This window comes from Arachis stenosperma, chromosome 3 (genome assembly GCF_014773155.1).
Source record: "Arachis stenosperma cultivar V10309 chromosome 3, arast.V10309.gnm1.PFL2, whole genome shotgun sequence".
Lineage (NCBI taxonomy): Eukaryota > Viridiplantae > Streptophyta > Magnoliopsida > Fabales > Fabaceae > Arachis > Arachis stenosperma.
In genome coordinates, this window is record NC_080379.1 from 153275596 (window position 1) to 153293571 (window position 17976).

The window sequence follows — 17976 nt, forward strand, 5'->3', positions numbered from 1 at the left end:
TGATAGTGGTTATAATGCTTTACCTCTTCCATGCAATCTTGTTGCACGGTTGGTTTGACAGTGGTCACAATGCTTTACCTTTTCCATGGAATCTTGTTGCACGGTTGGCCAATAATAACCTGTTCTTAAGATTTTAGATGCAAAACTTTGTCCCCCTATATGTGTTCTGCAAGCTTCTTCGTGGACTTCGTCCTTGGCGAGTTTGGCATTTGCATTATTCAAGAACTTTAGTAATGATCTTATGAATCCTCTTATGTATAGGTCAGTTCCGAGCATGGTGAAGAAGATTGACTGTCATTTGAATTTGCATTTGTCTCACAGGTATCTCCCTTGTTTTAAGATAATGGATATATGGATATTGCCAGTCTGGTTCCTGGGCAATAGTCAAAATAGGTGTTAGTATAGTGTAACTCTAAGTTCGTCTAGGAAGAAGGTTATTACCAAGATCATCGGCATTGATAACACGCAAAGCAATATTCTCCTTGAAAAGGTTATTACCAAGATCATCGCAATTGAGGGCTTGCAAGTTACAGCCATGTGCATTGAGAATCTTAATCTAGTTTAAAAGGTTTAGAGCAGTAAAGGTATATGTTCCTATGTGGTAAGCCTTGCGGATGATGTATAGTTTAACTCCGAAACAGAATCAGTCACTTTAACTCTTAGTAACTTTTGCATTCTGATCTTGATATCAATTGGTGATATATTGGATCAACAAGAATTGACTTACAATCACCTGATGATCATGAAGATTATTTATACTAAATTTTGTAAAACTTGAACATTAAGAAACTTATAATCTAACAACTCATGTTCATATACGTTTCAACCTTTAATTTTATATTACCTTAAAATTTAATTTATAAACTTTATGTAAAATGATACATAGTAATTCATCAATTCTGTCTTTGTTCTTCAACTTCTGTTTTGCAACTCTACATAATATACTCCAACCATTTTCTTATATGCATCCGTTTGGAGGAAGAGTGATTTTTTTGTTTCTCTCGTATAATCGTACACCATGAAAGAATGTTATTTATTAAATCAGGAAGAAATTTTAACTGTTCCTTACAACATTTATTTTATAAATATGAAGATAAAATTACAAGCATACAAATAATGAATAACCAACTTTTCCCCCATGAACCCCCTCCCAATAAAAATAAAATCCTACAGATCTTCTAAAATTACACATTTACCACTTAATTGGTTTTTCTCTACTTTTGATCTTTTGATTCTGTAGTTGTCACAGCATTTATTTGTTGCTTAGGCAATGATTTCAACAATGAATCCAACTCATCTTCCATATCATCTACCTGCATTTTCATATATACTCATCATCATTATTTATTTATTTTTTGTTATTGGGAGGTTCAAATTAGGCTAAGAATTATATGTAACAATGTTTTCTCAACTCATAATCTTTATTGCACAAACGTTTATTAAAGGAAAAAAATTTCAAATTTGTCTAATGTTTGTTTCAATTCAAGTGATAATTTCAACTGCTGTGACTATGGGAGAAAAGTAAATAATGAATATTCTTAATTGACTTGAAGGAAGGAAAACTCAGCAAGATATCTTGGCTGAAATACGTGTTAATGCCACTTGAATTCCATGTTGAGAATTAAAACAAGCAAGTGGTTGCAAATAAATTCTAGAATATTTATTAACTAGAAAATGATAATGGTCACTACTTTTTGGTGCGTATGAAACTTCCTCGATATATAGGTAGGAAAAACTTCTAGTATTATGAATGTAAGGCCGAGTCAAAGATAGAAATAGAAAAGAAGTCAAAATAATAAATCCTAAATCAATATATCTATAATTTGACTTTCAAAGATAGTTAGTAAAAAGAAATAGTCTAGTAGATTTATTTTAATCCCTACTCTCCATTGTTGTACCAATTATGTTGACAAATTTTAAGATGTTAATCTTTCGAATAGTTTCATAGAGCAATATGGTATATATATATATATATATATAGCAATATTTGCATCTAGACATTCAATAATGATGCTAGACAATAAATATCTTTAATTGTTCTGTAAAAAGTTTAAACAAAAAGATTAGTTGTAATATAAAAATAAATAACATGTGTATATATGTACAGAGAAAAGCACAAAAAGTTAATTAGTGGTGATGATGATAGATGGGCCAAACTTTTGTGTGTCAGTACTTCTCATAATGCATATCCGCTCTTAATTAATATCATATCATCAACTTTATATATATTAGTCTAAAATAATTACATTCACATGTACATCATCATATGCGTTCGCAATTCTTTTATAGGAGTAGTTAGTTTTCATGGTAGAAAATAAAAAACAATTAAGGAATTAGGTTGCAATTGAATAAAGAAAGAAAAAGTAAAACGCATGCATTAGGTGAAAACAAGAAAATTTAAAGTAAAGACCGAGAGTTGTGCAACTATAAATTATTAAAAGAGAGAATAAATATAGAATTCATTTTTAATCGGTTAATATTAATTAATTTTTTATTATAAAATTATCTTTTAAATTTTTATTTTTAGAAGATTTAGAATTTAGATTAATATTTAAAATTTAAAATTTAAAAACAAAATCTTAGAACAATAATTAAATTATTTTCGTGTAATCTTAAGGTTACAAATTTAAATCGTAAAAATAGCTACTAATCTTAAAAAATTTTTAAGCGTACCGGTATATTGACGTTTCAGTGATTTTTAATAGTTAATCTTAAATATAAAAAATATATATAATATATATAATTAAGATCGAAACATCGATATATTGGTATACTTAAAAACTTTTTTATAATCTTTATGTGCTGCTATCGATTGAAAAGTATTATATTACTATGTTAGTTCCTGAATTAAACACTCTAAATAAAGAAAAAAGCAAACCTTTTCCAGTGTATCTCCTGCATTTTCAGCAATCTTGTCTACATTTTCAGCCACTTTCTCAACGAATTCAACAGCATCACGAAGTTTTCCTTCAGGAATAATCTTCACAACTTCTTCAGCCGCCTTGTCCACTCTCTCTGCCACCTCTTCTATCACGTCTGCGATTCTTTCTGCTTCCTCTATTGTTGTTTCAACTTTCTCTACACACAATAATAAATAAATATAATAATTACCAATTATTCTGATGAACAAAAATTAAAACAAAAATCAACGTGGAAATTAAATTCCAAGATCTCTTCTTACCTTTGAGAAGTAGCAAAGGACCCCATTTGCCCTTCGAAAATGACATCACTATCGTGAATATGGTTCCAACCACCCATAGTTTCCTGGAAAAGATAACAAACCGCTTTGCATTGTTAACTGTTTGATTCGGAGAATTAATTTTTCAAATAATTAACATCATTAATCATGATAGTCTCTTGAAATCTATGACTAACATTTGAAAATAAACAATAATTGAAAAATTTTAAGTGGTAAATAAAATCTAAATATAACGAAGAAATTAACTCAACTTTAATTTTGATACCTTCACGGTACAAATTTTTTATATAATTATTTAAGAGGAACAAGGTAAATAAGTGTATTTACCATCATTTGTCTAGCATATAAATATAAACTGTTTTTAATAAATAATTTTTTTAATTAATGTGTACAAATTCTAAAAAATATGAATACAAACTATATTAATTTATATATGTGTGTAAAATTTTAAGAAATATAGATATAAATTATATATTTTTTATGTGTAAAATATATATAAATATGAGTACAAATTATTATTAATTAAATGTTGTTAAAAAATAATAATATTTATTGATTATATAACATTACTCATCATTTAATTTTATATTTTTTGGATAAACATTTACATAATTTGATATATATATATATATATATATATATATATATATATATATATATATATATAAGTAAATTAAGTTCATCAATTCAATATAAAAGTAAATAAACATAAAATTTTACCAATTAGAAGGGGAAGGAAAAGGAGAAGGATTAACAGGAAGAGGTGGCCCTGGTTGTGTGCTGGCACACACAATAATGTTCCTGCATACGGAAAACTTGAATCTTAATAAACTAATAAATTAAAGTAGAATTAAGGATTTTGAATATAGTAAATTTAATCTCTTTACTTAGTTTATCTATCTAAAAGCTAACAATAAGAACTTGAAGGTTGAAGCTTAGGACATGGATTGAATGATTATACGTACATGTTTCTTCTGAGTGGAAGAAGATTCTGTTGTGGAACACAGGAGCTATTAAATTTGATGTTGGATCCGAAACTGATTCGAACATTGTCTACCTTTGAACTTTGACATTTGTGGAATGTTCTTGGAGCAACAATTAATGAAGATTTGTTGTGAGTGATGAAGATTGCGTTTGCCATATTGATCGGCCAATGAATCTTACTCAAATCTAGCTTCTTTGCGAAAATCTATGACAATGGTTACGTTGTGATGAGAATATAATTTAAGAAATACAATAAATTGAGATAGCTTAGATAGATATATAGAAAGAAAGATGGTAAATAATGGACATAGACAACAACGTTGATCGCAATGATATCATGACCTTATATATTATTATAAATGAATCACTAAAATTAAATAAATAGGTTGTTATTTTTCAATTGCCAGTTGCTTAGTATTTTAACCGTGGTTCATGCTGGACTCCAGCATGTGAATCAGGCATGTTTGAATAACAATAAATAAATACGGATACATTCTATAACAATAAGATCTTATTTAAATATATAATAATTAAATACTTACTTATTATTTACTATATATAATAGATATATGAACAAATATTTATTTATTTTTTTTTTTGCATAATGAGAATATGTGAGAAAATTAGTGTACAACTTCGTTTTAGAAATATCATTTATTATATATGATTCAATTCAATATATTTATTATTTTTAAAACTTAAAAAAATATTTTAATTAAAATATAAAATATTTTTTATCATCTTAACTAACTAACTAATATAAAATATTTTAATTCAGTGATTGATTGTAAATAATCTTTTGTGGTTATTATAATAAATAGTATATTAAAAACTTTGTGATTATTTTTTTATAAAATGTGAAAATAATAAATAAATTGAATTGAAAAAAAATTGCTAAAGTAACCGAAATTATGGATGCAAGAAGTACTAGAAAAAGAAAAGGTGAATCCAACATCATGGATACCCTTATGATTTGAAAAACAGAAATGATGGCTGGCTACCCTTGACTTCGTGGATACATAAGATATGTGTAAATACTAAATAGACACATAATATTTAGTTTGATTCTTTAAATTCTAACTGCTCATTAATTTTTTTTATTTTAAAAAATAACTAATTAAATTAATTCTTGAAGTTATAAATTGTGAATCTCTGTTCATACATAATTTAACTACTATTAACTGCCGTTAATATTGTGTTGACACGGAGCATTTACAATATTAGTATGACATTTCTAATAATAAAATAACATGATTCTGACTTTATTATGATTAAATAGATATTTCAAATTGCTTAATAGACTTATTTTAGTCTCAACACCAATATAAAACTAATTAACTAAAATAAATCTAATCATTAACAAATTTAAGACATCTATTTGGTTACAGTAAAATCTTAACTACTACTACATCATCTAACATTTTAACTCTCTATGTCAATAACGCTTTATTAATGGCATTTGAATTATTAGGATAACATAATTTAACATATTTATGATAGAGTATTATTTTAGAATTTCGATCATAGACTAATTACCATACATATGTTATATGATTCGGTGTATGCAGAGAAGATGTTTTTTTCCATAAGCTTCAATATTGCACAAAGATAAAAAGATTTTTTTGATAAGCATTTGGATGTGATCTTTGCTTTTAGCCATAGCTTCTTTGATTTTCTTCTTCTTTTTTTAAAAACGGTAATCCACTTTTTCACTTCTGATTTATCCCTAATCAGAGCTTCTCATTTTTTCTTGTTTTGCTTCAGAATTTAACGTAGATGATAGAAAAGAGAGAAGAGCGAGAAGAGAATGGACTTGGATCACTAGTTGGGCCATTTGCTTGTTCTTAGGCTAGATTCTTTCTTTCCTTCTTTCTTGAAGATTAACCACTCATTCTTTGGATTAAAAGTGATGATATGAATTCTTATTGGATCTGAACTAATGTTGGGCTTTGTTGGCTTGTGATTGGGCATGAAGCTAGTTGTTGGATAAATTAATCACACATACAATTGAGTTTTTAACCCACAAAATACAAATAATGTTTAGTCATCATCTATAATACGTTGTTAGTTCTTCAAACTCAACAATCTCCCTTTTGATGACAAACATTATAAAATGAATTGGAAAAGAAATAAGAAGAGTTTTAGGAACTTTCCTTTGATAATTATGCTTTGATGTAAAATTTTCCTTTTCTTTTACTCACTTGGCTCCCCTTAAATGTTTGCATTTTTTAACTTGATGACAAACCCCATTTGTAGGGTTTATCTTGTGTTGAATTTAGAATACTTTATCAACATTTTCTCACATTTACTCAATGAAATAGCATGGTTTTTTGATTGTCTCCTAATTTGTGTTTAAGTGTGAAAACATGCTTTTAGACCCTTAATTTGGTAAATTTAATCTCCCTTTGATTCCACTAGATGCCTTGATGTGTTTGTTAGTGATTTCAGATTGAAAAGGGCCCGGAATGGATCGAAGGAGTGAAGAGAAAGCATGCAAAGTGGAAAAATCATGAAAAGCCAAGGATTTGGAACGCACCCATGGACGCGCGCGCGCAAAAGACGCGTGCGCGTGGATCGCGCCATGCTCCAGGGACGCATACGCGCACTGTACGTGTACGCGTTGATGCCCACGCTGACACCTTTAATGAAATCGGCCCTGGCGATTTCAGGAGGGCTTCTGGCCCAGTTTTGAAGCCAGTCTTTGGCGGAAAAAGGCTAGAAAGACCAGGGACTGAAGGGGGAAGGCATCAATCATTCATTCAATCAATCAGCTTCTCATTACACAATTTTAGGTTTTAGATGTAGTTTCTAGAGAGAGGATCTCTCCTCTCTCTAGGTTTTACGGTTTTTAGTCTTATTTCTTCTTAATCTCAGATTTCTAATTTACTTTAATTTAGGTTTCTTCTACTATTATTGTTCTAGCACTTTAGTTATCTATTCATCATTGTGATTTTCTTATTTTGCTAAGTTAGTTTATGAACTCTTCATGTTAAATTCAATTTCTTATTTAATACATTTTGATGTATTTTATGTTTATTGCTTCTTCCTTCAATTGTCCTAATTTATATTTGCAATTAGTTGTTTAGATTTATTGTTCTCCTATTACTTTTCTATGCTTTTATTTTATGTCTTCCAAGTGTTTGATAAAATGCTTGGAAGGATGTTAGAGTAGGATTTTATGTTCTTGGCATGGGATGGTAACTTAGGAACTCTTGAGTTACTAATGTCCAAGTAGTTGATGATTGGTAGCCATTGACTCTAGTTCTCACTAATTGAATTGGTGGAGAGTTAGGACTTATGGACCTGGATTGATTTAGCTCATTTGACTTTCCTTTACTAGTTAAAGGATGATTTAATGGGATTGATCCTTGCCAATTCTCATGTTGTGGTTAGTGATAAGGATAGAGATCCTTGACCACCAAACCTTGCCAAGACCTCTTTATCATTTGATTTTCATTACCATTTACTTTTTCTTATTTCTTATTCAAAAACCCCAAAAAGATACAATCTCATAACTAATAATAAATACACTTTCCTGCAATTTCTTTGAGAGACGACCCGAGGTTTGAATACTTCGGTTATTATTTTTAGAGGTTTGTTACTTGTGACAAATTATTTTTTTGTATGAAAGGATTTTTGTTGGTTTAGAAACTATACTTGTAACGAGAATCTATTTATGAAATTTTAGACCACACAAAAGTCCGTTCATCAAAAATGGCGCCATTGCCGAGGAATTGCAAGCGTGTGCCTTATTATTGGTTATTGTGAATATTGTGCATGATTTTGCTTTTTCGTTCCTTTGTTAGTGTTTCTAATTTTACGAGTTTATTCTCATTAATTCTTATTATTTTTGTTTTTATTTGCTACTATGAATTCTCATCCCTTTGGCTATGAGTTCGGTTCAAACTATGTTGCAGGAAATGGAAGCTATAATAATAACATTCATCAAGGTTGGAACAATCAAGGATGGGAGGAGCCACAAGAATTTGATCGACCCTGTTGGCAACAACCCCCTCCAATGCACTATGAACAACAACCATTCTATGATGCATCCCAAGACCAGGTAGACCTTTTCATGACAATCAACCTCCACCAACTTACTATGAACAAAAGTCATTCCAAGGTGCATACCAAGACAATGGATATGGTAGACCCCCTTGTAGTTACCAACAAAGCCCACCATATGCCTATGAACCCCCTCCTCAACATAATTTTGAACCACCATACTCACAAGCTCTGTACTACTAAACACCCTCATATGATTCTAACCCTTACCCACCATACCAACCACCTTATGAGCCATATGAACCATAAAGGGAACCACCCCAATTCCAACCCAATTACTCCCAAGAACCACCATCTTCATATACACCTTATCCATATCCATCACTCCACGAGCCATATGATCCTAATTATGCTATCCAAGAGGAACAAGAGTCAAGGGATCGTCTCGAGAAAACACTGGACCGATTTCATGCAAGCCTTCATCAATTGGAACGAGTAGTAGGTAATTTAGCTTCCCTGCGTTTTGACACTCAACGAACTTCCATGGCTACATGTGGAGAATCAACAAAAGAGCAAAGCATGAAGGAGACACTAGAAATTCCGGTGGACAGTGAGGAGCATGACTTTGTGATGGAACAATTGGAAGAAGCCATGCTTGCCAAAGAAGAGGAGGAAGTGGTTGAAGACTTAGGAGACGCCGAACCTCCATGGGAATCCAGAATTGTAGAGTATTCCCTTAGAAAGATTGAAATTGATGTTGAGGAGGATAGTGCACAACCTCCAAGGCATATTCCTTATGAAGAATTGGAGGGAATGGATCCAGAAGCAAGTTCCCTTGGTGAAGATGATCCTGGAGCGAGTCTTCTTGGTGATGAATCTACACCCATAAATAAACTCGTTGAATATGAAGGTCCTTCTTCGATTGAATCTGAGAATGATGTGGAAGTGGAGGTCCTTCGAAAAAGATGGACGGGAGTTGAACATGCGTTGTCAAGAACGTTGGAGACTTCTCTACCTAGATTGTCATCTACTCTTTCATTCGAGTGGGTAAGACTTATCTCTATTCACTTTGCTATCCCACTCGAGTTTGGTATTCTCGAAACCGATGGTCAACTTCGGAAAATTTGGGGCATTAAGTGTAAGAGAAGAATATTTAGTGGTTGGAGTTGCAAATCAAGACTCATCAAGGTTGAAATTCCAAGATTTAGATGTAAGGGTGAGACTAGTGAACATCTGGTTGGACCTAAGAGACGAGTTTGGTATTGCATTGAGAATTCAAATTGCTTGCCACCCGATTGGAATACTGATGATCCACTTAAAGACGGGTGTGGAGACATGATTTGGGATCCCGGCATACAAGAGGATCAACCTTGGGAGCTCAAAGCTTGTGAAAAACTTCATCAAGGCTTGGTAAATTCACTGGGAAATGTCGGAGCTTGTTGGAAGTCCAAGTGTTGGTGGAGGTTTCAAGATGAGTTCAAGCACAAGCCACCATGACAAGGAGCTCACCCAATGTCCAACTTAAGGACTCTAACTAAAAGTGCGAGGTAGGAGACAACCCACCATGGTATGATCGTTCCTTTTCTTTCTTCATTTTATTTTGTTTTGTTCTTCTCAGTGTCATTCATACATTCTGCATCATCACTTGCATTTTGCATAGTACAAAAAAAAGAGGCAACCCACGTGTGCACGTGAGCAACGCGTGGGCGTCGATGCAACTATTGCTCCCCCATCCAACGAACAGAAAGTTATGATAGAATCATGCAGCTGATGTGCTAGGGGCACAATTGAACCCGCGCGTACACGTCTCTGACGCGCACGCGTCCATTGAAATTTTGGCACACCACGCGTGGGCGTGCTTGACGCGCACGCGTCGCACGTCACGTTCGCCCCCTTCATTCTGAACAGAGAGTTGTGCGGAAACGGCGATGGAAGCACGCGTTTAGAACAAAGTCAACCTACGCGAACGCGTACAGCACGCGTATGCGACCATGCGTACATCTCCTTCCACGCTTCAGCGCACATGACGCTTCCGCGTCCATCCCTTTCTCGCCCACTCATGCTGATGCGCACGATACGCGGATGCGTGGATTCAAAAATGATTAACTCTATCCACGCGAGAACCCAAGCGCAGTCGCGTACATTCCCTCACTCTCCCCCTCTTCATCTCCCTCATTCTCTCAAACCTCCATTGCCTCCCCCTAGGTTCTGCCACCGCCACTCCCACCACCGGCCGGTGCCAACCACGCTGCCGTTAGCCCCATTTTTCTTCCATCTTCTCCTCGTTCTCTACTCCGCTCAGTTGCACCTCTACCCCGCAACTCTTCCCCTGTTCAGCTTCTGCTCCACCGCCGCAGCCACCTGCGCCGCTACGAGCCATCGCTGCTAGCAGCACCACTCTGCTGCTTCTTCTTTCCATTTCCCAGTTCCCTAGTTCTGTTCTGCACTCCACCCAGGTTTCATACCCTTCCCCTGCCTGCTGTTCTATTTTTCCTTCTTTAATTTTGTTTGTTAACGATTAGATTAGCTTAGTTAGTTGATTACTCTATTTGTTAGGATTTGATAGAAATATATGCTGTTAGGTAGTTAGGATGTGGTTAGAGGATTCTAGGCCTGATAAGTGCTCCGTTCTTGTTTACTTTTCGAATAGTGCATGTTTCGCTGAATGATGGTTGCTGTGGTGATTTCTATTTTACATGCTATTACCTACTGTTGCTTTGCTAAGATTCAATTGTATGATTGTGTTTGACGCTGCCTGAACATATGTAATCCATGCTCTTACTATGCTTGTTGCAAATTTTGGATTCATATGCTTGCATTTTTACTGCTGTTTGCTATCCGGGAACGTCCAATTTACTGCCGGAATGCTGCCCAAATTTCTAGAAATTGCTTGTTTTCAACTTGTTACATAGAATTGAACTTGTAACTTTTTCAATTTAGATGTACTTGACCTCACTAAGTTCAATTCTGAGGGTATTTGGTTGTCATTTCTGTGTTATTGTTGATTCCCGTTGATATGCATTGGAAAAGGTTGGGCCATGGAACTCTTTGTCGGACTTCTGTGACAAATAGTATCCTACATAACCCTTCAATTTGAACCTTTTTGTGTCCTTACTTTTCAAGTTAAGTCAAATGCCTTTTGACTCATACTAAACTTATCATTTGACTTTAACTTGTAATTTTCTTCAATAAGGTTCATTTATTTACAATGATTGGTGGATTTCACTAGTGTGACACTTTTGATTTAAAGTTATTTTCAAATTTGCTCTTCGTTACACATAGTGCATATTTCACATTCTTACACCAATTATTGCATGTCTAGTGACCATGACACTGATTGATGAATTGCTTTCTATTATATGCTTTTATGAAAATTTCCATATTTCATCATCAATGAATGCTTTCTTCTCTTACTTGTTGAATATGTCCATCCTTGCTTTCCCTTCCTCTACTTGACTTAATTGTTTATATCCCGTTATATCTGTTTTTTAGGATGGCTGATAGAAGGAAAGCCAAGGTTACCTCCAGAAAGAGGAAGACACCCCCGGCCTCCACTCTTTCTCCTTACGCCAACTATGCTAAGAACCCACTCAATGAAAAGGACAAAGAGAACCAGCAGCTACCTGCCACCGATACAAACATGTTTTCTAACCTGTATTGTGAGCTCTGCTTTTCGACCTATCGGAAAAAAAACCTCAACATAGAGAAGAAACTGGCCATCCCCGATTACCTGAGACACTCCATTGAAGCCCGTATTCAGGGGTTGGGCCTAGGCTTTATTGATAGGGATTTGGAAAGGATAAACTCATCATGGGGTCAAGGAATTTTACTGCAATTTCTTCAGAGCGACCCTTGATTCGGTTTACCTGCGAGATGGCCAGATATTGGTTACCGAGGCTGCCATTGAGGATGCTCTCCACTGGCTACCTAAGGCCAATGCCACAGATGCCTATGAGCAGGCGGAGGTAGCAATACATTGTATGAATTTTGATTATCAGGCTCTGAGATATGTTATTGCCATCCCAAATGCCCTTTGGGTGATGGATTCTGACAACAAGAAGCCTAAGGATATGCTGTTTGCTCACTTATCTAGAGAGGCTAGGACTTGGTAGCAGATATTTGCTCACTATGTCATGCCCACTACCCATTTTTCTGAGATTCCGATGGACATGCTTGTCCTGATCGGATGTATTATGGAAGGGAAGGAGGTTTACTTCCCCTGATTGATCCGGAGGTACATGTGGCGCGCACATATCCGTGGCCTACTTCCATTTTTCACTTTGGTCACTAGGATGGCTGAGCTAGCCAGTGCTCCATGGAGGGACGATGACGTGACACCACTACCCCCAGACGAGGACGACAAGGAGGATGTTATTCCGTGGGGGACATGGGTGCACGAGAAGCCCCCATCCCGGCGTGTTTCTAGAGCCCGAGCCAGAGCAGCACCAGCAGCTGGCTGATAAACCCCATTTTGAGGGCTTATCTTGTATTGATTTCAGGGGTTTTATCAATGATTCCACACACTTTTCATACGAAAATACAGGCTTTTGTGCTCCTTTCCTAATTTTTGCCTCATGAATGAAAACATGCTTATTTTGCACTAAATTAGATACATTTCTAATATTCTCTTGGTGCCATTCGATGCCGTGACCTGTGTATTAAGTGGTTTCAGAATATAAGGCAAGGATGAACCGGAAAAGAGAAGGAGAATGAGTGCAAAGGAAGGAATCATGAGAAATTGAGCCTTGGCAACTTTAGCAAGGGCGCATGCGCGTACTTGGCGCGCCCGCATGGATTGCGCAGCTAGAAGCCAAGCTACGAGCCGGCACGTGTAGCGGCTAAGCCATGATCCCCATGGGCGTGCACGCGTACGTTACGCTTCCGCTCGCATTGCAAGATGCCCCAGTTGCGCGCACACGTGCTTTGCGCGTGCGCGCCGATGCTCGAATATGATTTTTTTAAAGAGTCACGTGACCTGGGCGTGGAGACAGTTAGAGATCCCATCTTGGGGAAGTGCCTTGGCGGGAAGAGCTTAAAAAGACCAAGGGTTGAAGGGTTAAGGGACTTTTTGTTCATTTTAGAGGGTTCTAGATTTTTTTGCTATTGGTAGTTGCACTCTTGGGTAGAGAGAGAGATTCCAAGCTCTCATTAGGGTTCATCTTCATCCATTTCTGAATTTTCAATCACTCTTTAGTGAGATCCATTGCAATTCTAAATTTACTTTGTTCATGCTCTAGATCTTCTTCTCTAATCTCAATTAGTGCTTGTAATTGCTCAATTCTTATAGATCCTAGATTCAACTTTGTAGTTTTGGATTTTATCAATTTCTTGAGAAGTTCATTTCTATTGTTGTTCTTTGTTGATTGTTGTTAATTTCTTGTGTTGGAGCACTTTTAAGTCTAATTTCTTCTCATTTTTACTATGTCTTTCATCCTTGCTCATCAACACTAGTTATGGAGTAAAAGTTTCTTACTTGGCATAGGGTATGGACCATTAGAAAGAGTTGAATAGTTTATGTCAATTGTTGATTTGGAATTAGAAAATGCTAATTGACTTGGAGTGCACTAAAGCTAGATTTTCCTAGGGTAAAACTAGGACTTGTGACTCAAGTTAGTTACTCTCATTTGACTTTCCTCTATACCTAGGGGTTAAATAAATGAAGCAAGGCCTAATTGTTATCATCATTGAAGAAACTATAAGGATAGAATTTCTAATGCCGACCTTAGGCCAAGTCTTCTAAAATTGATTGTTTGTCATCTATTTTGCTAAACCCTCAAAGAATCATAACAAGGCTTCCTAATCAATAAGATGCATTCTCTAGCAATTCCAAGGGAGGACGACTCGGGAGACTAGTACTCTCGGTTATAGATTGTAGAATTGTTTGATGCGAAGTTTGAATGTCAATTAGACTATACTCATGATTATATCCATTATTGAATTCTATATCGGCATGATAAATTTCGTTTATCACTGGCCCTTCTTCTTCCTCCGCAGCTGCAGGCTCCTCCGCACCAGCAGCAGCAGTACCACCACTAGCACCACAGCCGACATATCTTGTGGTCCAGCGTCTGTTCCGCTTCATAGAGCGAACTGAGTGCTGCATCATGCAATGCCTGGATCGAGTGGACCAGATATTCGTGGCGCTGGGCGTTGAGTTGTCCCCTCTCCCCGACTCTTCCGCATCTGAAGAGGAGCAACACGAGGAGGAGCCAGCACATCTAGCAGCACCTTTTGAGACACAGGCCCTCCTAGAGGCTCAACAGCCCCCTGAGGAGCCACAACCTCAGCCCCAGCAGCTAGATGCGACCGTTGATCCCATCCTGAGCCCGAGTAGTAGCATCGAGGACGATGCTTCATTCTAAGTGTGGGGAGGTCACCGTCGTCGCCGTCAGTGGATAGCTCTTTTGTGGTAAACATTTTTCTTTTCCTTTCAGACATTTATTTTTTTATGTTATTTTGCCTTATTTTGCACTTTTTGGATTATTGTATATATCAGTACTGTGGATACTTCTGTTCAGCTTGTTGGATTTACACTTTTGCTTTATATAGCTAGTTTTAGCTTTTAGTTGTGATATGGAAAAATGTGGATTATTGAGTTTAGTTTATCCTTTTGCAAATGAAGTTTGTGTTGCTTGAAAAAGGGGATAAACTAAAGAATTTTTAGAATTTCTCAATTACAACATTGCATTTAGAATAAGTTTAGTCAAACATTAAGATTTTTCAAGGAATTTATCTACAGGGCATCACTCCAATTAATTGGAAACTTTTGATGAACTTGCTTAAATTTTGTATCTTGTGAAGCATGTTTTGAGCTAAGAACACATAACCTGTGAGATTTTGAACTTAATTATATGATTACACTATTTAACCATGATTTTTCTTCTTGTGTGCTTTCTTCTCTATGATTGTAATCTCTGCTTTGCTTCATTCTATATGTTCATTGTTTAGTGTATATTTATGCATGCATATGATTGAGGCCATCATTTGTTATTAGCTCACTTATCCCAAATAGCCTACCCTTTCATTTACCCTTGTTTGCCACTTTGAGCCTTTTTAACCCCCAATTATTCTTTATGTTACCACATCACTAGCCTTAAGCGAAAAAACAAGTAATTAACCTAATTGGATCTTCGGCTAGCTTAAGATAGAGATTGTGTGTCAATTAAGTGTAGGAAAATATGGAAACTTTGGTTGATGAGAGTGTGTATTGTTCTATTAACAAATATTGAGAATTTGGGTGCTACTTATGTGAATTATGAAAACCATATGCATTGATTTACTATGCATAAAAAAAGGGGAATAAAATCACCCCAAAGTTGAATTCAATAAAAAGATCAATGCATATGAGATTAAATAAAAGAACATTTAAATACATGAGTATGTGAAACATATAAAAGTGAGATTATGGGTAGCTAGGCATGATTTTAGAAGTATATAGAGTGTGTGTGTGCTAGGTGAGAATCTAGGTTAGTCAAAGATTCAATTATAGCTCACTTGACCATACATATGTCTTCACCCGTACCTTATCCCTATTACAACCTTGAAAAGACCTCATGATATTTGTATTTGTACACTAGATATTTATTGATTGGTTAGATGAAGAGCAAAGTTTTAGAAAGTATGACTAGAGAAGATTAGAGTGAATCAACTCCTAAACACTTGAGTGACTAGAGCGGATACACATCCGGTGAGGGTTCGGTCGCTCAATCACATGCATTTACCACTATCTTCTATATTCTTGAAAGTTTGTGAATCCTTTTGATAGTTCAATGCAATTGTGGGTTTGATTTAATTCCTATTATTTTAGCCCTTATGCTTACATATGTTCTCTTGGAAGGATAATTTGTTTTGGCTTAAGCATTTACATTCATAATAATTAGTTGCATTTAGATAGCTTGCATATGGTTTAGTTGCACTAAATAAATGTCGTACCCCTTGTTTCCTTCTTGATTTAGCATGAGGACATGCTAAGGTTTAAGTGTGGAGAGGCTAATAAACACTATTTGTAGGGTTTATCTTGTGTTGAATTTAGAATATTTTGTCAACCTTTTTCTCACATTTACTCAATGAAATAGCATGATTTTGTGATTGTCTCCTAATTTGTGCTTAAGCGTGAAAACATGCTTTTAGACCCTTAATTTGGTAATGTTAATCTCCCTTTGATTCCACTAGATGCCTTGATGTGTTTGTTAGTGATTTCAGATTGAAAAGGGCCTAGAATGGATCGAAAGAGTGAAGAAAAAGCATGCAAAGTGGAGAAATCATGAAAAGCCAAGGATTTGGAACGTGCCCATGGACGCACGCGCAAAAGACGTGTGCGCGTGGATCGCGCCATGCTCCAGGGACGCGTACGCGCGCTGTACGCGTACGCGTTGATGCCCACGCTGACACCTTAAATGAAATCGGCCCTAGCGATTTCAGGAGGGCTTCTGGCCTAGTTTTGAAGCCAGTCTTTGGCGGAAAAAGGCTAGAAAGACCAGGGACTGAAGGGGGAAGGCATCAATCATTCATTCATTCAATCAACTTCTCATTACACAATTTCAGGTTTTAGATGTAGTTTCTAGAGAGAGAGAGGCTCTCTCCTTTCTCTAGGTTTTACGGTTCTTAGTCTTATTTCTTCTTAATTTCAGATTTCTAATTTACTTTAATTTAGGTTTCTTCTACTATTATTGTTCTAGCACTTTAGTTATCTATTCATCATCGTGATTTTCTTATTTTTTCAATTTAGTTTATGAACTCTTCATGTTAAATTCAATTTCTTATTTAATACAATTTGAGGTATTTTATGTTTATTGCTTCTTCCTTCAATTGTCCTCATTAATATTTGCAATTTGTTGTTTAGATTTATTGTTCTCCTATTACTTTTCTATGCTTTTATTTTATGCCTTCCAAGTGTTTGATAAAATGCTTGGAAGGATGTTAGAGTAGGATTTTATGTTCTTGGCTTGGGATGGTAACTTAGGAACTCTTGAGTTATTAATGTCCAAGTAATTGATGATTGGTAGCCATTGACTCTAGTTCTCACTAATTGAATTGGTAGAGAGTTAGGACTTATGGACCTGGATTGATTTAGCTCATTTGACTTTCTTTTACTAGTTAGAGGATGATTTAATGGGATTGATCCTTGCCAATTCTCATGTTGTGGTTAGTGATAAGGATAGAGATCCTTGACCACCAAACCTTGCCAAGACCTCTTTATCATTTGATTTTTATTACCATTTACTTTTTCTTATTTCTTATTCAAAAACCCCAAAAAGATACAATCTCATAACCAATAATAAATACACTTCCCTGCAATTCCTTTGAGAGATGACCCGAGGTTTGAATACTTCGGTTATTATTTTTAGGGGTTTGTTACTTGTGACAAATGATTTTTTTGTATGAAATGATTTTTATTGGTTTAGAAACTATACTTGTAACGAGAATCTATTTGTGAAATTTTAGACCACACAAAAGTCCGTTCATCACATGGGATTAACAAAAATATATAGAACCAATGCTAAACACCCAAAAACTATTTCACACAGTTTTGTACATGAGAGAACTTGTGTGATCACTAGTGTAAACTTCGGATAATTAATAAATAATTAACTAATAAATTAATTATGTGTTAAGAGAATCAGAAAATTAAATTTTATAATTTAGAGAGATAAAAATGATAAAAATACGAATTTCGACACTAATTTTAAAATTTTTTGCCCAAAAACGGGCCAACGGCTGAACCGGTTGGACCGAATTCAAACCAGACCCAAGGCCCTACATATATATACCACATAACTCAACCAGTC

At 35.2% G+C, this 17976-nt stretch overlaps 1 protein-coding gene across 1 annotated transcript; it reads right to left on the bottom strand.

Annotated features, from left to right (window-relative positions):
- Positions 1–1012: 1012 nt before the first annotated feature.
- On the bottom strand, positions 1013–4497 carry LOC130968051 (uncharacterized). Its single transcript, XM_057893131.1, has 5 exons — positions 4165–4497; positions 3920–4000; positions 3182–3264; positions 2879–3078; positions 1013–1313 (listed from the first exon to the last, which is right to left on the bottom strand). Exons 1-5 carry the CDS (start codon positions 4338–4340, stop codon positions 1215–1217), a joined length of 639 nt encoding a protein of 212 aa, XP_057749114.1. The 5' UTR covers positions 4341–4497; the 3' UTR covers positions 1013–1214.
- Positions 4498–17976: the final 13479 nt, after the last annotated feature.